Below are 25,113 nucleotides of genomic sequence, written 5' to 3'. Positions count from 1 at the left end.
CATTGTGGGGGACGGCCCCCTTATTATTGGGCCATTGCGGGGGTTGCCCCCTTTATTAATGGGCCCAAGGAAGTAAGAAAAGTAAAATCCTCCAGCTCCGACATCCTCAGACCTTCGCCCCCTCCAGTCTACTAGCATCGATATCCGGTGCAGTCATCATGTGAGTGCTGCAGCCAATCAGTGACTGCTGACCAGACTCCAGCATTCATATTTGATCTAAATCTTCCCCAGTGTTTCTTATGCTTGGACAAAATATGAATGCTGCAGCCAATCGCCGTTTGCTGATTGGTTGCAGTGCTCACATGGCGCCCTGCTGGATGTTGGTGTCAGCGGCTGCAGTACCTGTTCTGGAGTAGTGTGTGGGTTTTTTTCTTCGCCTCCTTGGTTCCATTTATAAGGGGTTGTCCAATGGGTGATCTGTTACTAAAACTAAACCCATCATCACCCTGGGCCAGAGGTTGGTAAGAAGCCGGCAGGGTCTAGTGCACTAGATGTGGCGACCAGCTCCTGGTCAGTTATCACCCCTGCGGAGTGGGGACCAGACTGCCGCGATTGCTGGCTGCTTTGTGTAGCACATCTAAGGGTCTCCTACCTTCCAAGGGTCTATCGTGGTGGCCGATAACACATTGGTGGCTTTGTACTGCAGAAGTGATATTGCCAAAGGGAGGGAAGACGAGTATGTCCGGCCACAGCACACAGACTGGCCGAGATCACGGCCATGCGATGTTCCCAGGCTGGAGGCTCATTGTGCCGCTTCTGATAGTGATGGCGGCCATATTACTGAAGTGCAAATGTTGGGTCTTCCTGAGCAGACAGGCCGCACTTCGTCGCTTTGTGTAATGCACATCTTGAAGCATTAATAAACTATGTCTAACTTCTTCTCACCTCAGGTTATAAATCTGTTCATGCTAAGACAAATCCATCTCAGATACCTCAGCTTAAAAAGTCTAAGAAGCGCCACTTGGGCTTTAGTTTGGACAAGATGATGGAGCGTTTCCTTCAGCAGAGCGTGAATGCCGAGGAAAGGTTTTACAAGTATGAAGAACAGCGTCTGCAGATTGAAGACAAGCGGCGAGAATCTGAGCACAATCGGGAAATCCAAATGTTACAGATGCTGGGACAGTTACTGAATGGCATCTCCTCCAGCGCTCAGATGGGAGGGCACAGCCGTGTCAGCAGCCCCATGCGAGGCAATGTGCGGACGTATGGGGACTCGGTGCACTTTACTACTGCTTCACCATTTTCTCCTCCAATAGGTACAAGTAGTATGATTATCAATTATGCGTTTAGTATGGTTCGCAAATTGTTGGGTCATGTGACATTTCAAGTAATATTGCTGTTTACTTGCGACATGCTACCAGTATCGGTCTATTCAGTAAAAATGTGCAGTTTTACTCAAAATCATAGGGCGATTAATAATCAGTTGTCAAACTGCGTGTTGGCGTGGGATTCAGTCACTTGGAGGTGTCTCTCTGGCATTAGCCATTGTCGTGGTAATCCTCTATTCCTGAAAGGGCTAATTTGGGGGGAGATACAATCTCCAGATCTGCCATTCTTGGTCCAAATAAAAACGATGCTTCAGAGGCAAGAAACCCACAGCCAGCGTCTGTCAGTGTACAGTGCCCTGTGTGATTGGTTTTATGAATAACACTTATAAAGCAAATACAAACACAGAATTATCAAAGATATATAAATTAACTAAATGATAAAAGCAAGGTATGAAATATTTACCATAACGGCATTCATTGAAGCCATGCAATCCAAGTCTCGAGTGCGCTCATGTGGTTGTAAAGACAGCGTGGGTTACCTAAAGACTGCTATAACCCTCATTTATTGGGAAGCCAGCTGTAATGGCCAGGCCCGGAGACCGCTCTGATCCCTGCAGTCTAACCTGTTAGATGGTGTGGGCAATAAGGAGCTTAACCCTAAGAATCAGATGCAGGGTGCCACTAAGCTATGGCAGGCAGAAAGGTAAAGGGGTTCTGCAGCAGCAGGAGGCCAGTGGCACAGATGAGGCTGTGCCGGCAGATGCCTGGCAGGTTCTGTGACTAGCGGTGGCTTGTGCACACGTCCTGCTGGGCAGCTATGGACGCAATGTTGTCCTCTGAGGTGGGAGCTAGCTCTTGGCCATAGAGGCACATTGTCAGCACATCTGTGCAGGACAGTCATAGCTCTCCGCTCCCCGGAGCAGTAAGCGCATGTCATCCTGGTAGCCAGACTCTCAGTAGGGAGGACTGACCGCATCGGCACTATATTCACATGCAGAGTTAATACATTCACCAGACTGAAGGAAAATGAGACTTTTGGCTTTCATTTGACTCCTCATTCAGAAGGGCATCACGAAAAAAAAAGTCTTATCTTTCTATAGGAGCAGAACTGGTTACATCCGACTGCTGAGTAGTAGGGGATGTGGGGGGCAGGTCCTCAACTAATCTGATAATGGAAACCAACCTACCAGGATAGATATTTGTTATAAACATCTTTTTGTTTTTAACTGAGATTTTGTGCTTTTTAACTATTTTATGCTTGGAAAAGTATACCTCCCTGCAGATCTCCATCTGGGAGCAGCAGATATGACCGTGTGACTTGTATCCATGGCTGTTCGGCCTCTGTGTCACTGCTGGATGAGACCTCTGCCATCGTCACACACATAATATATATTATAATACACAGCCAGATATGCTTTTCCCAGACAGGGTCTTGGTTTAATACATTGGTTGATTTTGTCCATAAAGTGGATGATCCCTCAAACTAAAGTTTGGTGTTGGTTGCATTGTGAGTTGTAGTTTCTTATACCAGAAGGATAACCGATTCCCGCAGAAGAGAATCACGCGCTTCCTTTACATGACGAATGATTTCCATGTATCTAATGTCACCTTCATGTAGCATTAGAGAATGGAATCTTAGTACTAATCATGGGCTCTCAGCCAGGACGCTTTAGGGTGTGTTTCCACAGTAGGAATTGGCAGCGCTTTGGACGCAGCACGTCTGTTCCATCCAAAGCGCTGCCGGCTTTTGTACGCGCGGTGATTCCGCATGTGATCATTGAACTGTGCGGAATCGCCGCATCCTATACATTGGACGGTGATATTTATCTTGCGGAGACTGTGCGTCTTCGCAAGATGAATAGACATGCTGCGGTCTAGAAAGACGCACTGCATGTCCAGTTGCGCAGGGCCGCCAGACGCGGCCGTACACACATTGTGGAGACGGGTTTTCATAAAATCCCATCCACATTGCTGTAACATCTGGACGCTGCGGATTGGATCCTGCGGCTGTACACCGTGCCCAACCCACAGCGTTTACTGACAATGGAAACATACCCTAAGGCTTCGAGTCTATGAACTTCTGCCACCGTGGGAAACAATGTAGACATTTTTTAGAAATAAGCAGATCTTATACTTTTTATTTTTTTATAGAGCATTATGCAGCATTTTTTGTTTCTTTATACATCTCACTTCGTATTTTGGTGTTAATGGGAGAGATTACAGAAAGGCAGGTGCATTGCTGGGAATGGGAAGAAATTGGGCTATTCTGTGGACGTATGGGTTATGTTGGCTGAAGTAACCCCAGCCTTCTGTGTAGAAGGCAGGTAAGGCTGCTTTCACACTAGCGTCGGTATGGGGCCGTCACGCTGCGTCGGCCCAACGTACCGACGCATACTGTGAAAAAAATGCCCGACGTGGGCAGCGGAAGCAGTCTTACGACGCTTCCGCTGCCCCATTGTAAGGTCCGGGGAGGAGGGGACGGAGTTTTGGCACGGTCGAAAATGGCGGACTCGACGCACAAAAAAAGTTACATGTAACTTTTTTTGTGGCGGTGGTCCGCCAAAACACGACGCAGCCATCGCACATGTCAGGAGGAATTTTGGTCCACTTCACTTTGCAGATCATCTCTAAATCATTAAGATTTTGAGGCTGTCGCTTGGCAACTCGGAGCTTCAACTCCCTCCATAAGTTTTCTATTGGATTAAGGTCTGGAGACTGGCTAGGCCACTCCATGACCTTAATGTGCTTCTTTTTGAGCCACTTCTTTGTTGCCTTAGCTGTATGTTTTTGGTCATTGTCTTGCTGGAAGACCCAGCCACGACCCATTTGTAATGTCCTGGCGGAGGGAAGGAGGTTGCCACTGAGGATTTTACGGTTCTCTGGCTCCATCCATTCTCCCATTGATGCAGTGAAGTAGTCCTCTGCCCTTAGCAGAGAAATACCCTCAAAACATAATGTTTCCACCTCCATGCTTGACTGTGGAGATGGTGTTCTTTGGGTCATAGGCAGCATTTCTATTTCTCCAAACACGGCGAAATGAGTTAATGCCAAAGAGCTAAAAAATTTTTCTCATCTGACCACAGCAACTTCAATCACTCATAGAATCATCCAGGTGTTCATTTGCAAACTTCAGACGGGCCTGCACATGTGCCTTCTTGAACAGGGGACCTTGCGGGCACCGCAGGATTTTAACCCCTTCCCGACCCATGACGCCTATGCGGCGTCATGGAATGATCGCATCCCTGCAGATCGGGTGAAAGGGTTAATTCCTATTTTACCCGATCTGCAGGGAGAGGGGGAGTTGTACTTCAGCCTAGGGGGGGTGGCTTTGCCCCCACGTGGCTACGATCGCTCTGATTGGCTGTTGAAAGTGCAACAGCCAATCAGAGCAATTTGCAATATTTCACCTATGAAAATGGTGAAATATTGCAATCCAGCCATGGCCGATGCTGCAATAGCATCTGCCATGGCTGGAAATCATGTACTGGCCCCCCCCACCGCCCCCGATCTCCTCCCCAGTCGTCCGTTCTGTCAGGTACCCCCCCCCCCCCGTCCCCCTGTTCGCTCCCCCGTGCTCCTGTCCACTCCCCCGTGCTCCTGTCCGCTCCCCCCGTCCTCCGATCCCCCCCCCCTGTGCTCCGATCCACCACCCCCTCATACTTACCGATCCTCCCGGTGTCCGGCCGTCTCCTCGCTGGGCGCCGCCATCTTGGAAAATGGCGGGCGCATGCTCAGTACGCCCGCCGAATCTGCAGGCTGGCAGATTCGTTACAGGTACATTTTGATCGCTGTGGTAGGTTCTACCACAGCGATCAAAATAAAAAAATAATAAATAAAACCCCCCCTTTATCACCCCCATAGGTAGGGACAATAATAAAATAAAGAAAATATTTTTTTTTCTTTTACCACTAGGGTTAGGGTTAGAACTAGGGGTAGGGTTAGGGTTACGGGTAGGGTTAGGGGTAGGGTTATGGCATGTGCACACAGAGCGGATCGGCCGCGGATCCGCAGCGGATCGGCCGCGGATCCGCAGCGGATCGGCCGCGGATCCGCAGCGGATCGGCCGCGGATCGCAGCGGATCCGCAGCGGATCGGCCGCGGATCTGCAGCGGATCGGCAGCGGATCGGCCGCGGATCCGCAGCGGATTGGCCGCGGATCTGCAGCGGATTGGCCGCGGATCCGCAGCAGATTGGCCGCGGATCTGCAGCGGATTGGCCGCGGATCCGCAGCGGATCGGCCGCGGATCTGCAGCGGATTGGCCGCGGATCCGCAGCGGATCGGCAGCGGATCTGCAGCGGATTGGCCGCGGATCTGCAGCGGATGGGCCGCGGATCTGCAGCGGATCCGCAGCGGATTGGCCGCGGATCTGCAGCGGATTGGCCGCGGATCCGCAGCGGATCGGCCGCGGATCTGCAGCGGATTGGCCGCGGATCTGCAGCGGATTGGCCGCGGATCTGCAGCGGATTGGCCGCGGATCCGCAGCGGATTGGCAGCGGATTGGCCGCGGATCCGCAGCGGATTGGCCGCTGCGAATTCGAAGCAGTTTTCCATCAGGTTTACAGTACCATGTACACCTAAGGAAAACCAAATCTGCTGTGCCCATGGTGCGGAAAATTCCGTGCAGAAACGCTGCATTGTATTTTCCGCAGCATGTCAATTCTTTGTGCGGATTCCGCAGCGGTTTACACCTGTTCCTCAATAGGAATCCGCAGGTGAAATCCGCACAAAAAAACACTGGAAATCTGCTGTAAATCCGCAGGCAAAACGCAGTGCCTTTTACCTGCAGATGTTTCAAAAATCGTGCGGAAAAATCTCACACGAATCCGCAACGTGGGCACATACCCTTAGGGTTAGGGTTGGAATTAGGGCTAGGGTTGGAAATAGGGTTAAGAATAGGCTTGTGGTTAGGGTTACGGATAGGGTTAGGGGTGTGTTGGGGTTACAGTTGTGGTTAGGGTTGGGATTAGGGTTACGGTTGGGATTAGGGTTAGGATTAGGGTTGGAATTAGGGTTACGGTTGTGTTGCGGTTAGGGTTGTGGTTAGGGGTGTGTTGGGGTTAGGGTTGTGATTAGGGTTATGGCTACAGTTGGGATTAGGATTAGGGGTGTGTTGGGGTAAGTGTTGAAGTTAGAATTGAGGGGTTTCCACTGTTTTAGGCACATCAGGGGTCTCCAAACGCAACATGGCGCCACCATTGATTCCAGCCAATCTTGCATTCAAAAAGTCAAATGGTGCTCCCGCCCTTCCAAGCCCCGACGTGCGCCCAAACAGTGGTTTACCCCCACATTTGGGGTACCAGCGTACTCAGGACAAACTGGGCAACAACTGTTGGGGTCCAATTTCTCCTGTTACCCTTGCAAAAATAAAAAATTACTTGCTAAAACATAATTTTTGAGGAAAGAACAATTATTTTTTATTTTCACGGCTCTGCGTTATAAACTTCTGTGAAGCACTTGGGGGTTGAAAGTGCTCACCACACATCTAGATAAGTTCCTTGGGGGGTCTAGTTTCCAAAATGGGGTCACTTGTGGGGTGTTTCTACTGTTTAGGCACATCAGGGGCTCTGCAAATGCAATGTGACGCCCGCAGACCATTCCATCAAAGTCTGCATTTCAAATGTCACTACTTCCCTTCCGAGCCCTGACGTGTGCCCAAACAGTGGTTTACCCCCACATATGGGGTATCAGCGTACTCACAACAAACTGGGCAACAAATATTGGGGTCCAAATTCTCCTGTTACCCTTGTGAAAATAAAAAATTGCTTGCTAAAACATCTTTTTTGAGGAAAGAAAAATGATTTTTTATTTTCACGGCTCTGCGTTGTAAACTTCTGTGAAGCACTTGGGGGTTGAACGTGCTCACCACACATCTAGATAAGTTCCTTGGGGGGTCTAGTTTCCAAAATGGGGTCACTTGTGGGGGGTTTCTACTGTTTAGGCATATCAGGGGCTCTGCAAACGTAACATGATGCCCGCAGACCATTCCATCAAAGTCTGCATTCCAAAACGTCACTACTTCCCTTCCGAGCCCCGGCATGTACCCAAACAGTGGTTTACCCCCACATATGGGGTATCAGCGTACTCAGGAGAAACTGGACAACAACTTTTGGGGTCCAATTTCTCCTGTTACTCTTGCAAAAATAAAAAATTCTGGGCTAAAAAAATATTTTTGAGGAAAGGAAACACATTTATTATTTTCACGGCTCTGCGTTATAAACTTCTGTGAAGCACTTGGGGGTTCAAAGTGCTCACCACACATCTAGATAAGTTCCCTTGGGGGTCTAGTTTCCAAAATGGAGTCACTTGTGGGGAGTTCCTACTGTTTAGGCACATCAGGGGCTCTGCAAACGCAACCTGATGCCCGCAGAGCATTCCATCAAAGTCTGCATTTCAAAACGTCACTACTTCCCTTCCGAACCCCGACGTGTGCCAAAACAGTGGTTTACCCCCACATATGGGGTATCATCGTACTCAGGAGAAACTGGAAAACAACTTTTGGGGTCCAATTTCTCCTATTACCCTTGGGAAAATAAAAAATTGTGGGCTAAAAAATCATTTTTGAGAAAAGAAAAATTATTTTTTATTTTCATGGCTCTGCGTTATAAACTTCTGTGAAGCACTTGGGGGTTCAAAGTGCTCACCACACATCTAGATTAGTTCCTTGGGAGGTCTAGTTTCCAAAATGGGGCCACTTGTGCGGGAGCTCCAATGTTTAGGCACACAGGGGCTCTCCAAACGCGACATGGTGTCCGCTAATGATTGGAGCTAATTTTCCATTCAAAAAGCCAAATGGCGTGCCTTCCCTTCCGAGCCCTGCCGTGCGCCCAAACAGTGGTTTACCCCCACATATGGGGTATCATCGTACTCAGGACAAACTGGACAACAACATTTGGGGTCCAATTTCTCCTATTACCCTTGGGAAAATAAAAAATTCTGGGCTAAAAATAATTTTTGAGGAAAGAAAAATTATTTTTTTATTTTCACGGCTCTGCGTTATAAACTTCTGTGAAGCACCTGGGGGTTATAAGTGTTTACTATGCATTTAGATAAGTTCCTTGGGGGGTCTAGTTTCCAAAATGGGGTCACTTGTAGGGGAGCTCCAATGTTTAGGCACACAGGGGCTCTCCAAACGCGACATGGTGTCCGCTAACGATTGGAGCTAATTTTCCATTCAAAAAGTCAAATGGCACGCCTCCCCTTCCGAGCCTTGCCGTGCACCCAAACAGTGGTTTACCCCCACATATGAGGTATCGGCATACTCAGGAGAAATTGCCCAACAAATTTTAGGATCCATTTTATCCTGTTGCCCATGTGAAAATGAAAGAATTGAGGCTAAAAGAAATTTTGTGTGAAAAAAAAGTACTTTTTCATTTTTGCGGATCAATTTGTGAAGCACCTGGGGGTTTAAAGTGCTCACTATGCCTCTAGATGAGTTCCTTGGGGGGTCTACTTTCCAAAATGGGGTCACTTGTGGATGAGCTCCAATGTTTAGGCACACAGGGGCTTTCCAAACGCGACATGGTGTCCGCTAACGATGGAGATAATTTTTCATTCAAAAAGTCAAATGGCGCTCCTTCCCTTCCAAGCCTTACCATGTGCCCAAACAGTGGTTTACCCCCACATGTGAGGTATTGGTGTACTCAGGAGAAATTGCCCAACAAAATTTAGGATCCATTTTATCCTGTTGCCCATGTGAAAATGAAAAAATTGAGGCTAAAATAATTTTTTCGTGAAAAAAAAAGTACTTTTTCATTTTTACGGATCAATTTGTGAAGCACCTGGGGGTTTAAAGTGCTCACTATGCTTCTAGATAAGTTCCTTGGGGGGTCTAGTTTCCAAAATGGGGTCACTTGTGGGGGAGCTCCAATGTTTAGGCACACGGGGGCTCTCCAAACGCGACATGGTGTCCGCTAAAGATTGGAGCCAATTTTTCATTGAAAAAGTCAAATGGCGCTCCTTCCCTTCCGAGCCCTGCCGTGCGCCCAAACAGTGGTTTACCCCCACATATGAGGTATCAGCGTACTCAGGACAAATTGGACAACAACGTCCGTGGTCCAGTTTCTCCTTTTACCCTTGGGAAAATAAAAAATTTTTTGCTAAAATATCATTTTTGTGACTAAAAAGTTAAATGTTCATTTTTTACTTCCATGTTGCTTCTGCTGCTGTGAAACACCTGAAGGGTTAATAAACTTCTTGAATGTGGTTTTGAGCACCTTGAGGGGTGCAGTTTTTAGAATGGTGTCACTTTTGGGTATTTTCAGCCATATAGAACCCTCAAACTGACTTCAAATGTGAGGTGATCCCTAAAAAAATGGTTTTGTAAATTTTGTTGTAAAAATGAGAAATCACTGGTCAAATTTTAACCCTTATAACTTCCTAGCAAAAAAAAAATTTGTTTCCAAAATTGTGCTGATGTAAAGTAGACATGTGGGAAATGTTATTTATTAACTATTTTGTGTCACATACCTCTCTGGTTTAACAGAATAAAAATTCAAAATGTGAAAATTGCGAAATTTTCAAAATTTTTGCCAAATTTCCGTTTTTTTCACAAATAAACTCAGAAATTATCGACCTAAATTTACCACTAACATGAAGCCCAATATGTCACGAAAAAACAATCTCAGAATCGCTAGGATCCGTTGAAGCGTTCCTGAGTTATTACCTCATAAAGGGACACTGGTCAGAATTGCAAAAAATGGCAAGGTCATGAAGGGGTTAAACCTTTATGGCATGTGTTAGAAATGGGTTTTCTTGGCGACTGTGGTCCCAACTGCCTTGAGATCATTAATGAACTCATTAATGATCTCAAGGCAGTTGGGACCACAGTAGTTTTAGGCTGATCTCTCACCTTCCTCATGATCAAGGATACCCCATGAGGTGAGATTTTGCATGATGCCCCAGATCGATGTCAATTTACAGTCATTTTGTATATCTTCCATTTTCTTACTATTGCACCAACAGTTGTCTCCTTCTCACCCAGCGTCTTACGTATGGTTTTGTAGCCCATTCCAGCTTTGTGCAGGTCTATGATCTTGTCCCTGACATCCTTATAAAGCTCTTTGGTCTTGCCCATGTTGTAGAGGTTAGAGTCTGACTGATTAATTGAGTTTGTGGACAGTCTTTTATAAAGGTGACTATGTAAGACAGCTGTCTTTATTGCGGGTAACGAGTTGATTCGGAGCGTCTAACTGATCTGTAGGAGCCAGAACTCTTAATGGTTGGTAGGGGATCAAATACTTATTTATTACTGCAAAATGCAAATAAGTTTATATAATTTATACAATGTGATTTTCTGGATTTTATTTTTGATATTCTATCTCTTGATGTTAAAATTAACCTACTCTTAAAATTATAGACTGTTCATGTCTTTGTCAGTGGGCAAACTTACAAAATCAGCAAGGGACGAAATACTTATTTCCCCCACTGTATTGGGATAGAATCTTGAAGATGAGAATATTCCTTTAAGCCCCTGTAGACCTTAGATGACTGTTGGCCACATGATGATTTGGCCGGTAGCTATCTCGCCTGTTTCTCCCATACACAGGAACGCTCACTACCAAAGGCTCTGGTGTTCTCTGAGAGTCTGTCAGCGGCTAATCTCAGAGAGAAATAAAGAATCTGCAGTCGGACATGCCAGATCCTTAACTCCCCCGACAGTCATCTCTCCGGGCCCCCCATACGGCAGCTTTGTCCGAGCTCAGCCTGTATTGGGGTGTAACTCCTGATGCCCCCAGAGTGTGACGTCAGTGCAGCTAGGCAGTTCATCTATATACTGCCAGGAGGAAGCCTCTGGAAGTCTTGTACATGGATCTTTGCTTATTATCCTGGCTTCTGGAAAACTAATTTTGTCATTTTCATACTTTAGTTCTAGAGAGATCGTTCTCTCTGCGTCCCACACGGCCAGCCAAGGACATGGAGAATATCTTCCAGCTGGTCAGAAATGTCATCCCCCCACTTGCATCTAAAAAGCACAAAGGTCAAGATGGAAAGATTGGCATCGTTGGAGGCTGTCAAGAGTAAGCACATCGATGTCCTGGGGGTCTTTGGTAGTGAACGAGAAGGGCAATAATGGGATATCTGTATACATGCCCAGCCAAGACGGCACACATGGGCACAAGCAGTCTGCTGCCGCTATGGGGTCTACTACATGCAGTTTCACATAGACTTATGTATGGGGGGAGCTGTAAGGCTGTGTGCACACAGTGAGTAATGGATGCAGAAATCTCTGCACCCCTTGGCAGGAAAAATGCAAGTTTTTGGGTGTTTTTTGAGTAATTTGAGTGAAGTGAACAGTTAAAAACACAGATAAGGCTAGTTTCACACTAGCGTTAACTGCAATACGTCGCAAATGCGTCGTTTTGCCGAAAATACGCATCCAGCAAAAGTTCTTGCTGGATACGTTTTTTCGTCATAGACTAACATTAGCGACGCATTTGCGACGCATTGCAAAACGTCGCGTCCGTTTTGCGACGCTTGGGCGTGTGGTAGCGGACCGTCGGGAGAAAAAAACGTTACATGTACTCCGCCCCCACCTCCCCGCACTTCCCCGCACATCACAATGGGGCAGCGGATGCGTGGGAAAAATGCATCCGCTGCCCCCGTTGTGCGGCGGAGACCACGCTAGCGTTGGGAACGGCGGCCCGACGCACAGCGACGGGTTGTTCCCGACGCTAGTGTGAAAGTAGCCTTACTGACATGCATGCAGCAGATTATAATCTGCAGGTGAGAAATACTGAACGTGTGCATGGCACTTCAGGTTTCACGTTCACTTTGCTGCTATCAGGATCTGCCTGGCAAAAACGCACCAAATCTGCAGCGTGTGCACAAGCCCTAAGGCTACATTCCTACAATGAGCTTTTGATGTTGCAGATTTTCGGCACCTATTATGTAGTTTGGGTACTTAGCGTTTTTTCTTTTACATGCGTTTTTATTGTGTTATTGTCTCTGCAGTTTTTCTTTCTTGTTGATATGTCATGTTTTAAATAAAGCGGCTTTTGTTTTTGATACTTCCTGGCATTTGGCTTTGACAAAACTTTGATATGGTCATGTGCGGATTACATGTGTTTGGGATGCACTTCCGCAGCGGAGAACACAAAACCACGTGCATTTTTTACCTATCTAATGCATCGTACCCACAAGAGAACTGGTCATGTTGTGAATTTAAAACTCGCACCGCGGGTCATTTACGCAGAGTTAAAAAGAAGCGCAGTGTGCACGAGATTCCTATAACTCCCACCCACTTGGCTGGAACTGAAAGACGCTTTCGTTTTTGATGCAGCGTCAAAAACTCATTGTGGGCACACAACCTATGGGATAACAATGTTTTAAAAAAAAAAAAAGGTAATAAAACCTGTGTGAAGAAAATCTTGTGCTGGATTGAGGACAGCACAATTATGGTAATTATCGGCTCCATACAGGCCAATCTGCAGTCGTTTAATGGTCTGTTTAGCCTTTCTGTGTACAATCAATGATGACTGTTCTGTGCACAGGAATATTACTTTATTTGCAGGTCTCCTCAGGATGATATGTCCGCAGGTTTTTGCTATTTAATCTGAGGGCAGCAGGAGATGGGGTATGAGACACTGACTCCAGTGATGTCACTGAATAGGCTGTGTGCTGTTTTTAATACAATTAATGTTTTATCAGCAGGAGATTAACACTAGAGTTGAGCGAATATACGTTCGGAATCGGTCTACAAATCTGAATTTGCCATATTCGTGCCATCTTGCTTACCCTATTTGTGCCAAATTTATGTTTGACGATCGTTTTCGGACATATTAGCTGATTTCTCGCTCAATGACATTCGGCATATAGACGTTTTTACTCCTCCAACATAAAGGCTTTGGGAAAGCGAGAATGGGGCTCTGCAGCCCAGTCCTGAATGGAGCAGAGATGTTCTTACTCTACCTTTCCTTCATTTGTTGTCAATGGGACTGCTAGGGAAAGCCGAGCACTGTACTCTGCTGTATCCCACAGTCCTATTAACAATGATTACACATGAATGGAGCGGAGGCCAAGTGTGCATACCTTCGCTTCATTGAAGATGAGGCTGCAGAGACCTGTTCTCAGGACTGCTGAACATCCCAGCAGTCCGATCAGCAAATCTTGGTTTTGTGGGAATAATCCTTCAAAAACCTTCAAACATCATGCCACCCAAACTCTTGTTAAAGGGAACCTGTCACCCCCCCCCCCCAGGCATTTTTAACTAGAAGAGCCACCTTGTGCAGCAGTAATGCTGCATTCTGACAAGGTGGCTCTTTTAGTTCTGGGTGCTGTAATTGCCGAAATAATCAGTTTTGTTATTTGTCCAAAATACCTTGTCTTCAGTCAAGGAGGCAGGCCTTTCCCCCCTGCTTTAGACGCCGCACAGCCGTCAGTCATGTCTTCTTGGCGCCGCCTCCTCACCACTGTTTTGAAATCTGCCGGCGCCTGCGCTGATTTCTTCTGCTTTGGGCAGGCGCAGTGAGCGCTGGCCGTCTTTCCTCATATGCAGTCTCGGTGACTGCGCCTGTGCGGCCGCCCTGCTTGTAAATCCCAGCCCCCGCAGTTAATTATGATTTATTCACATTGCGGGCTGGGATTAACAGGCAGGGCGGCCGCACAGGCGCAGTCACCGAGACTGCATATGAGGAAAGACGGCCAGCGCTCACTGCGCCTGCCCAAAGCAGAAGAAATCAGCGCAGGCGCCGGCAGATTTCAAAACAGTGGTGAGGAGGCGGCGCCAAGAAGATGTGACTGACGGCTGTGCGGCGTCTGAAGCAGGGGGGAAAGGCCTGCCTCCTTGTCTGAAGACAAGGTATTTAGGACAAATTATAAAACTGATTATTTTGGCAGTTACAGCACCCAGAACTAAAAGAGCCACCTTGTCAGAATGCAGCATTACTGCTGCACAAGGTGGCTCTTCTAGTTACAAACGCCTGGGGGGGGGGTGACAGGTTCCCTTTAACCCATTAGGTGTTTGCCGCCCTGTTTAGACGGGCCGATAGTTGGAAACCAGTGTTCGTATGGACATTCTTTTCATGATTATCAGCATAAGTGGGCCTTTCATTTCTTTTTTGCCCTGATGTTTTAATAAATTGCTGTAGTTGCCATGAGGTTACATTTTTATATCTTTTCATGACTGGTTGAACAATGGCCACAGGCTAAAAAAAAAAAAGCATATCCAAGTCATAGTTTTAGATTTAAGCGAAAAAGAGCCCCTGTTAATCAGAGAATGTTTCTCCTTTAGGCATATCTGCCTGTGTTCAGCAGAGGAAGGCACGGTGCTAGTTTCCTCTGCATTTGTTCAGAGGCAGGCATGGTGCTAGTTTCCTCTGCATTTGTTCAGCAGAGGCAGGCACGGTGCTAGTTTCCTCTGCATTTGTTCACCAGAGGCAGGCACGGTGCTAGTTTCCTCTGCATTTGTTCAGAGGCAGGCATGGTGCTAGTTTCCTCTGCATTTGTTCACCAGAGGCAGGCATGGTGCTAGTTTCCTCTGCATTTGTTCAGCAGGCGGGCATGGTGCTAGTTTCCTCTGCATTTGTTCACCAGAGGCAGGCATGGTGCTAGTTTCCTCTGCATTTGTTCACCAGAGGCAGGCACGGTGCTAGTTTCCTCTGCATTTGTTCAGCAGATGCAGGCATGGTGCTAGTGTCCTCTGCATTTGTTCAGCAGGCGGGCATGGTGCTAGTTTCCTCTGTCTGTGTTCAGCAGAGGCAGGCACGGTGCTGGATTCCTCTGCCTGTGTTCAGCAGGGGCAGGCACGGTGCTAGTTTCCTCTGCATTTGTTCAGCAGAGGCAGGCACGGTGCTGGTTTTCTCTGCCTGTGTTCAGCAGAGGCAGGCACGGTGCTGGTTTCCTCTGCATTTGTTCAGCAGAGGCAGGCACGGTGCTGGTTTCCTCTGCCTGTGTTCAGCAGAGGCAGGCACGGTGCTAGTTTCCTCTGCCTGTGTTCAGCAGAGGCAGGCACGGTGCTAGTTTCCTCTGTATTTGTTCAGCAGGCGGGCATGGTGCTAGTTTCCTCTGCCTGTGTTCAGCAGAGGCAGGCACGGTGCTAGTTTCCTCTGCATTTGTTCAGCAGAGGCAGGCACGGTGCTGGTTTCCTCTGCCTGTGTTCAGCAGAGGCAGGCACGGTGCTAGTTTCCTCTGCATTTGTTCAGCAGAGGCAGGCACGGTGCTGGTTTCCTCTGCCTGTGTTCAGCAGAGGCAGGCACGGTGCTAGTTTCCTCTGCATTTGTTCAGCAGAGGCAGGCACGGTGCTGGTTTCCTCTGCCTGTGTTCAGCAGAGGCAGGCATGGTGCTAGTTTCCACTGCAGGTTCTCACTATGACACATGTATATCGCATATTTATAATTCAGCGCTGGAATTAAAAATGCTTTGCCTTTGTTATAGATATACCGGTGCTCCGTACTTTGCTGCAATTTCAGCACTTAAAGTGGTAAGTAAATTATTACTACAAATGGAAAATCACATCACTTGGTGTGTAAAGAATGCAGTATCCTATGGCTGTCCATACCTATTAGGGGAAAATGATTAAAAACTGGCCATTTAAAGGGGTTGTCCACTACTAGGACAACCCCTTCTTAATACTTATGTTTTGACCTGTAAAAATAAGTACACCGGTACTCGCCTCTGATGCCGTTCCAGTGGTGTTGGCACTCGCGGGGCTCATCGGAAGTTCTATCACGTAAGCCCTGCGCCCCATCAGTGCAGGCGTCACTGTCTTTGCCTTCAGACAAATCGCACATCAAGAGGAAGTTGGAGAGCTGCCGCAGCCCTGACTTCCTGTTGATGTTGATGACATGTTCGAAGGACAGTGATGCCAGCACTGATTGGGCACAGGGCTTACGTGATAGAACTTCATGTGAGCCCCGCGAGTGCCAACACCGCTGGAATGGCATCGGAGGCAAGTATAGGTGTACTTATTACAGGGCCAAACATGAGGCATGAGAAGGGTTGGCCTAGTAGTGGGCAACCCCTTTTAAAATGTTTTCACTGATGATGGCTGGCGACTTACCAATGTTGGTCTTAAAAAGCTATCGACTATGTTGGATATTATTGGAGATTGTGTCAAATATGAAAGAGATTTATTGAACTCGGTACAAAAGAAAATCAGAACAGTTGCTCTTAAAAAAAATAAATAAATTACAGTATTAATTTGCAAACGAGAGCTGGAATCTGGTTGTCCTGTGCACCAGATATCATACATTTCCCCGTATGTGTGCAGCAAATTGATTTAATGATGACCTCTATCCACAAGGTCAGTCTTTACATGTTGGCCATATTGATCCTATGTAATGTAAATGGCGAGCTTGAAATATAAAACGTATACTATAACTACACGTTTGTGTCTCTCTTGAGCCAATCGGCTGTTATGAAGCCATACAGTATATACCGTATTTTTCGGTGTATAAGATGACCCCCAACTCTTCGGGGGTCATCTTATACACCGGGTGTCGTCTTATACGGCGTGTATGGTAATGGCTGGAAAGCTTTCATCCTTGATGTTACATAACTCGTGTTTCTATTATATTGGCATTGTATTGTATTCTCCATAGCCCAGCTCTGACCTCCTGTATATTAATATTCATAGGGTGCAGATTTGTCCCAGGTATTTTGTACCAAAGATGCAGCGACTGTGATAAAGTCGTACAGTCCAGAGCTGATTGTACATCCTGTTCTGTAAGTGTTCATCAGTACCATTAATAATGGATCACCTTCATGTTCACTGTACATTGCTTATGTATATGATATTCACACAGTGATCATCCCAATGCATTGCATGAGATAGAAAAATGGCTTCCAAGACTACACACTCTAGTAATTGGACCGGGTTTGGGAAGAAATGATTCCATACTGGACACTGCAAAGGTATTACTATCACAGACAGAACCAGTGTTCTAGCCTCAAGTCATTACAAGTTCCTTGTATAATCCTTATGAAGTATTCATGCCTATTTTTTATTTCCCAGGGTATTATTGAAAAAGCCAAGGCGAAGGGCATTCCTCTGGTTATAGATGCGGTGAGTATGCTGCTTTTATTCTTTGGGCATTTCTAGATTGTATTTGGCACTAAGTAGATGTTGCCCTGTCTTTTAGGATGGACTTTGGCTGATTGCCCAACAACCTTCTGTTATTCAAGGCTATCAGAGGGCTGTCCTCACCCCAAACTTCATGGAGTTCAGTCGGCTGTATGAAGCGGTGGTAAATATATTCAGTGACCATGCTTGGTCATGTAACTGTAAATGTTAGATAGATTCTGCTTCTAGAGAAATTGTACATTCGATTGATTTTAGGATTCCCCAGGATCTTGGCCTCAAGAAGTGAGAGATGAATGTAAGTGGTGCTACTAGGAAGAGAAGTCCATGGACTGATCCTTAAAGTGGCTTTGTTAGGTGTCCTGCCACCTGTTACTGAGGGCAGCATAGTACAGAGGCTAACCTCTATCATCTTGGTGTTAGATACCACAGGACATCTTGAGAAGTCTTCTGGAGTCCAGGCCTTGAAGGGTCAGAGATGTTCTGGTGGTACCCAGTAGGCTCCAGTGATATGGCTGATCGTTAAACAACTCCCCCAGATCTTTTTACCACCTACAATATGATGGCTTAGGACCCCATTTTTTTATACTATGGAGGTCCACAGTTTTATAAAGATATATATTGTGTATATATAGCCAGAAAATTATTTAGGAACCTGCTACATGCTTTGTATCCACAGGCAGTGTGAATCAGACGCCGACCTCCATTACACACCTGTATGTGTCACTCTGAAACGCTAAGGCGACTCAGAGAAACATGGTGGCTAAAGCTAGTGACAAAGGTGTGAGCAGAGGTGGCAGGTGACAAGCCGGAGGATGTGTGTCCCTGTGACTAATGTCTTCGGTCACCTTGTCCCCATTTCGGTGCATAGATGTTTGTAGTGAGGTGGCCGGTTTTTGGTTCATGTTGGCTTTGGATCGGGCAGCATTAAAGGAAATCTGTCAGTAGGTCATGGGAAGCTGAATACAATAATACATTGATATCTGCCATCCGTTGCCTTATTCCACATAAAGCCTTGTCTTTCTTATTTGTGAATGAGCTGTTAAGATCTATGGGCTGGACACTGATCTGCAAGAGAATCTGCTTCCAGGGCTTATTATAAATGAAAGTGGTCTTTACCAGTGAGATACATGTAATGATTGATGCACAGCTCTTCCGTGAGATCAGAACTAAGGCTACGTTCACATTTGCGTTGTGCGCCGCAGCGTCGGCGACGCAACGCACACAAAAACGCAGCAAAACGCACGCTAAAACGCTGCGTTTTGCGACGCATGCGTCCTTTTTGGCCGAAAGTTGGACGCAAAAAAAATGCAACTTGTTGCGTTCTCTGCGCCCAACGCAGCACAACGCATGTCCATGCGCCCCCATGTTAAATATAGGGGCGCATGACGCATGCGGCGACGCTGCGGCGCCCGACGCTAATGTGAACGTAGACTAACAGTGTCACAGACTAATGAGACAGCGTTCACTTCTGTTGTGCTAACACATTTGTACTGCAGGTTCCTCTGATAGTGCTTCAACTTCCATCTCACAGGCAGCCAGTGTGGGGGGTGGCGCGGCAGTACAGCAGAGCTGACATCACTGCAAATAGGTTTGCAATGACACAAAGTTCAACTCTGCTGTACCGTGTAGGTTCTGCAATGCTACGTTATAATCAGACCCAGCTCTGCAGCAGGGCTGCCAGCACTGAGAGGACAAGTGCTGCTGCCATGTTTGTAATGACACAGGTCACTTCTACTGTACTCTTAGGGTACTGTCGCACTAAACGATTTACCAACGATCACGACCAACGATACGACCTGGCCGTGATCGTTGGTAAGTGGTTGTGTGGTCGCTGGGGAGCTGTCACACAGACAGCTCTCCAGCGACCAACGATGCCGAAGTCCCCGGGTAACCAGGGTAAACATCGGGTTACTAAGCGCAGGGCCGCGCTTAGTAACCCGATGTTTACCGTGGTTTCCAGCGTAAAAGTAAAAAAAAAAAAAACAGTACATACTCACATTCCGGTGTCTGTCCCCCGGCGTTCTGCTTCTCTCCACTGTGTCTGCGCCAGCCGGAAAGCACAGCGGTGACGTCACCGCTGTGCTCGCTTTCCGGCTGGCCGGCGCTCACAGTGCAGAGAAGCAGAACGCCGGAGGACAGACACCGGAATGTGAGTATGTACTGTTTGGTTTTTTTTACTTTTACGCTGGTAACCACGGTAAACATCGGGTTACTAAGCGCGGCCCTGCGCTTAGTAACCCGATGTTTACCCTGGTTACAAGCGAACGCATCGCTGGATCGGTGTCACACACAACGATCCAGCGATGACAGCGGGAGATCCAGCGACGAAATAAAGTTCCAAACGATCTGCTACGACGTACGATTCTCAGCGGGGTCCCTGATCGCTGCTGCGTGTCAGACACAGCGATATCGTATGGATATCGCTGGAACGTCACGGATCGTACCGTCGTAGCGACAAAAGTGCCACTGTGTGACGGTACCCTTAGCTCTGCTGTACTGCGCTAGTTCTGACCTCACTGCAGACTAATGTGTGATTGCACTGGTAATGCCCTCTTTCATTTACATAAACTCTTGGCAGATTCTCATAAATATCAGTGTCCTGCTCATAGTTAACAGCTCGTTAGCGTATGAGGAAAAAACTGGATATTTTTTTGGAGTAAGACAACACAGTGCAGATATCAAGGAATCATCTTTGGTTTATCCTACTGACAGATTCCATTTAATTTTATGGCTGGTAGGATTCTGACTGCCTTCTGAAACCAGGGGCGATCATTACACTGAGCTCATGGTATTACAAAATAATAATCATTCTTACACAAGCTAATGGGAAATTTTCTGCATGTGCACTGGTGAGAGGAGGGAATATGCTCTGGTAGCTGCAGGGGATATCATTTGGACCTAGGGAGCCCAGCGGTGGCTTACCATGAGACAATGGCATTGTAAATGCATGCTCATTAAATGCTTTTTTGCGGTTAGTAGATCTGGACGTGTTGTGTGCTGTTCTGCAAGAAAGCAAACATTAATTTTGTATCTTTTAATTTAACTCCTGTAAAGAGTGAATGAAAATCCGAAATGCTGAGAAGTTTCTTTTCTATTTGCAGCTCACTGAGCCTGTGGATACTAGCGATCAGCATGGAAGTGTACTCCGGCTCAGCCAAGCAATGGGCAATATTACCATTGTTCAGAAAGGAGAGTGGGATCTAATCTCCGACGGGGATAAAGGTTTGTGCACCTACTGGTCAAACGAGACTATAGCATGGAGGATTATCATAACATATGTAATATCCACTTAGAGAAATGGCACTGATACAATCATCCAAGCAAGTGAGGGATGAAAAAAGCAATGTTAGGAATATGGCTGCTACTTCTCCAGTTCACATTCTTATACCTTCGTTTTCACGCAGAAAATATTGAGGTCATGTATTGGCATTGTGGTTATTAATGTTATAATATGGAAAATGTGTACTTGTAGTAGTTTCAATATCATCAAAGGGAACAGAAACGGATTCCTTTAAGGGGTATTCCTATCTCCAAGATCCTATCCCAATAAGTAATAGGTGCAGTAATAATATTAGCCAATACCCGCAGTTAGAAATACATTATAGTTTTTCTGATTCGCTAGGTCTCTTTACTCATGTGCAGGCATTGCAGGACCTTAGGTATCCATGGTTACGACCACTAGCAACCAGCTGTCACTATATCAGTGGTCGTTACCATAGATACCTAAGGTTCTGCACATGAGGAAAGAGACATGATGAATCAGAAAACTATGCTACATTTCTGTTTGGAGGCATTTGATAATATGATTACACCTATTACATATTGGGTGGGATAGGATCTTGGAGATGGGAATACACCGTTAAAGCTATATGATGTTCTATTACTTAATAGAGCATGTCTGGGTACTCCACACCGGGTAGGTACCGGCTATACTACACCGCTAATGTATGCCTTTAATAGCAGTGGCAGGCGCTGCTGCCAATAGCTGCTGTTAACCTCTTAAATGCTACTGTGAATCATTGACTGCAGCATTTTGCCGTCGATCAGTGCAATCTAGCCTGATCATTTCTTCACTGTGATGTGATTGTGGGGAGCCGATGGGTTTCTATTAGTGATGAGCGAGTGTACTCATTGCTCGGGTTTTCCAGAGTGTGCTCGGGTGGTCTCCGAGTATTTATAACTGCTCGGAGATTTAGTTTTCCTTGCCGCAGCTAGATGACTTGCGGTTACTAGACAGCTTGACTACATGTGGGGATTCCCTAGCAACCAGGCAACCCCCACATGTATTCAGCCTAGCTAGTAGCTGTAAATCATCCATCTGAGGCATGCAAAACGAAATCTCCGAGCAGTCATAAATACTCGGAGACCACCCGAGCAACGAGTATATTCGCTCATCACTAGTTTCTATGACAGCCGGGGTCTACCGAAGGTTTTTTGTGCCTGTCATGTTTTGTTGTTGTATTGCTGTACATAGTACAAGCGATCAAACTATCACAGGTTCAAGTCCCCAAAAGGGAGTGAAATATAAGTTGAGAAAAAAACATACAATTTGAATTAAGCCAAATTCTAATTCACTTCTTTTGTATTTAAAGTTTTAGTGTGCAATCATGAAGGTAGCAGCCGGCGCTGCGGAGGACAGGGTGATCTCTTAGCTGGTTCTCTTGGCGTCTTGGTACACTGGGCATTTCTTGCTGGACCAGAAAAAATAAATGGGTATGTTTTGTCAAATCAAAGCTTGTCGTGTAATTTCCCTGTCACAATGGACTCTCAAATCATTTACTTTATCTTTGCACTGATTTGAATTCTTTTGAGTAACCCCTAATTATCTGGAATCCACCATTTACCAACTTGATAGAACTTTACAGTAATATATTTTGTACAAGCTAGTTATCCAGAATCAAGCAGTACTCGCAGTAACGGCCCTGGTGTCCGTGTGTATTCTTTCCCAGTGTAAGGGGTGTGCGGCGTACAGTTTGCTCGCCCTGGCTCCTGCTTGTGACATGACGCGGCTACATTCCCACGTGTGTCACATATCGATGCCAACCATCTGCACTGTGTATTTGGAGTGTTAGAGGAAATAAGCTCCTTGCAGATCTCGCACACAGAATCCAGTCAGGTTTTGCATAAAATGTGTCCATACAGAGGTGTGAATGAAGTCTGAAAAGGATCGGGCAGAACAAAATACAAATACACAGCATCCCTATAATGCCACTTTTATGAATATGTCAGACACTGTTCACCCTACCTGACCTGCCATAGGCTCGCTTAAAAACTTTGTGGATAGAAACTTTTGCATATTTTTATGAATATACCAAACATTTCAGAAACGATGCTTTATAAAAAAAAGTTTGTGCCGTTTTCACCTTCGTTTACAACTGAACCATTCCCTTGGTATCTTCTTTATGCTACATGGTGTGAAATTTTTTTTGGTACCCATTTTCCCATTATGTCTTTCCAGACCTGTATGTTGATCAGATGGATTTTAACCCTTTGATTTTATTCTGTTGCAGTCAGAATCCTTTTGTGGTGGCAGCATTCGGAGCCTGTTCTCTTACAAGGCAGTGCAATCATCAAGCGTTTCAGAAATATGGCCGTTCCATGACCACGACTGACATGATTTCGGAAGTTGGGACCGCTTTTAACAAGCTCTTTGAAACCTGATCTGCTTGTTGTGAACAAGGGACTGCTTTATGCATAGGACTGGCACTGGAATACACAAAAGACACTTGTTCCTATGCAGTAACCATAGGGAAACCATGCAACACTGTATTTTCCTGGAAGGAGGAACTGGTATTGAAGACTCCAGATTTTTGTTTAACCCTTTACCAAAATACAGAGCACTGAATTGCAGGCAGAAGATGAACATTCACAAATGACAGGAAGAAAATCCAATCACGTCTGAACACTATTAGGATATACAGTTACATATGGGTGCTCTGATAATGAGCTTCATGGAAAGAAATGAAAGGCATTAAAGGGGTTGTCTGATATGTTAACATTGATAACCTGTCCTTTGGATAAGGTATTAACTGCTTATCAGTGGGGGTGCGACATCTGTGTCGGTGGACATCAGAAATGCGCAGCTCCATTAACTATATAGTGGCCTCAGCTGGGTACTGTATACCCCAATTTGAATCGATAGTGGGCAGATGTGCAGTACCTGGTCGTCACCACTATACAGTTGACGAAGTTGTGCTCTACAGGTCCGCAACTGAGCACTTCCGTCCGTCATTGGGAACAGCTGATCGGTGGTGGTATCAGGTCTCACACCCCACCCATCAGACATTGATGACCTATCCCATCAATGTTAAAGTTCCGGACAAGATCTTTAATTGTAGATGATCAGTGCTCAGTGACACCCATGGTGATAAGTGCCTGCAATTAGATTTCATTTGTCTCCACTTTGTAACGAGTCCTTTGAAATGTTGTCAGAGCTTCTAATGCATTGTTCTAAATACACATAGTTTGTATGCAATTTTAGAAAATCTTCACAGGAAAGTAAGATAATATCCAGTGAAAAGCTCTGTTGTCTTTAAATTTGGTGATTTTTACTTATGTACAAGACCTACAGTTCTAGGTTCCAGTTGTTTCAAACAAAAGTAAAATAAATATTCTGTATTTAATATTTTGGACTTTTTTTTTAAATAGAAACTATTCGCTTCCTGTGGTAAGCCACACGCTCGCATACATACGATACCAGCTGTTAAACAGTTAGGAGAATTGGTAAAAATAGATTCAAATATAAAAAATGGGGTTCTCGTCTTGTCTGTGTATATAAAGCGGTAGTCCAAATGCATGACTACTGCTCGATTCACGGTTTACGGCGGGTCTTGTGATTTCCCAAGAAGGTCTAGGGTGCATTTATGCTGCACGAATATTGTGAACCAATGATCCTAGGAATGCTCTATTGACCATAATCATGCAGTCTAAACGGGATGCCACTCAGCTGATGAACAAGCAAAACGTGCATTTGTTGGGTGAAATGATCATCCTTTGCAGCACATAATCTTGAATAAGCAGGACTCTATGGCGAGAACAATAGCTCTGTTTAGACTCGGTATTAAATGAACACTGATGTTGCTGATCGGCAGTCATTTCACACTGCATTGCACCATGTAAATGCACTCCTAAACCCATGAAACAAAGCTGTTCAATGCTACTTTTAGCCATGGTGGTGGGATTCTTGTAGGATTCTTCAATCTCCAGGATCATCTTTATGACCCCAGCTTTTTTCGGTTTTGCGTTTTCCTTTTTCACTCCCCTTCTTCCTAGAGCCATAATTTTTTCATGTTTCCATCAATATGACCATATGAGGGCTTATTTTTTGCGGAACGAGTTGTACTTTTGAGCGACACCATTGTTTTTACCAAGTTGTGTACTAGAAAACCCTGTGAAATATTCCTGGTCTGGAACAGGAACAATGACACCTGAACTGTGAAGGGAGACAACAGACTCAAAGACCCCCGGACCAGGGAAGCATTTCTTGGAGGACGGGATTCGAAAATCAATCTCAGGGCTGCAAAACGAAATCTATTTTCTATCCTTAGGATACAACCTCCCTGACCCATACGTTCTCCACCGAATTGAGCCAGACGTCTCTAAAAAATTAGAGACGGCTGCCCAGCCTGGGAGATTCCCTGGAATTTAGAGAGAAATCATGCAGAGGAAGATCTGCCAGGTCTAGGCCTGGTTGATCTTCACTGAGCGTTACGGGTGCGTCAGGAGGGGGTGGGTTTAAAAGAAGCCCTTTTCCTATCCTGGCAAACCTGTGGCCTCTCTTGGCGGGAAAAATCCTCCGTCCGGGAGAAACGGCGAAATGGCTGAAA

General features: G+C 46.0%; 1 protein-coding gene across 3 annotated transcripts in view; it reads left to right on the top strand.

The window, feature by feature from the left end:
• NAXD (NAD(P)HX dehydratase) overlaps positions 1–23,910 on the top strand; it is a 52,509-nt gene extending 28,599 nt beyond the window's left edge. For 2 of the 3 annotated variants that reach the window (XM_077297002.1, XM_077297000.1), the window contains exons 2-10: positions 11,135–11,285; positions 15,640–15,685; positions 16,841–16,929; positions 17,010–17,118; positions 17,219–17,269; positions 17,346–17,450; positions 20,389–20,509; positions 21,880–22,000; positions 22,798–23,910. In XM_077297002.1, coding sequence (XP_077153117.1) covers positions 11,135–11,285; positions 15,640–15,685; positions 16,841–16,929; positions 17,010–17,118; positions 17,219–17,269; positions 17,346–17,450; positions 20,389–20,509; positions 21,880–22,000; positions 22,798–22,948 — 944 coding nt within the window. In that variant the 3' untranslated portion in view covers positions 22,949–23,910. Of the gene's footprint in view, positions 1–890; positions 1,257–11,134; positions 11,286–15,639; positions 15,686–16,840; positions 16,930–17,009; positions 17,119–17,218; positions 17,270–17,345; positions 17,451–20,388; positions 20,510–21,879; positions 22,001–22,797 lie in introns of all 3 variants that reach the window. The other variant, XM_077296999.1, reaches the window with a different exon arrangement.
• Positions 23,911–25,113: the final 1,203 nt, after the last annotated feature.

The sequence above is a fragment of the Ranitomeya variabilis genome, chromosome 3, assembly GCF_051348905.1.
Source record: "Ranitomeya variabilis isolate aRanVar5 chromosome 3, aRanVar5.hap1, whole genome shotgun sequence".
Lineage (NCBI taxonomy): Eukaryota > Metazoa > Chordata > Amphibia > Anura > Dendrobatidae > Ranitomeya > Ranitomeya variabilis.
Note: the sequence above shows the minus strand (reverse complement) of the source record. Positions and strands in the feature narration are given on the sequence as shown.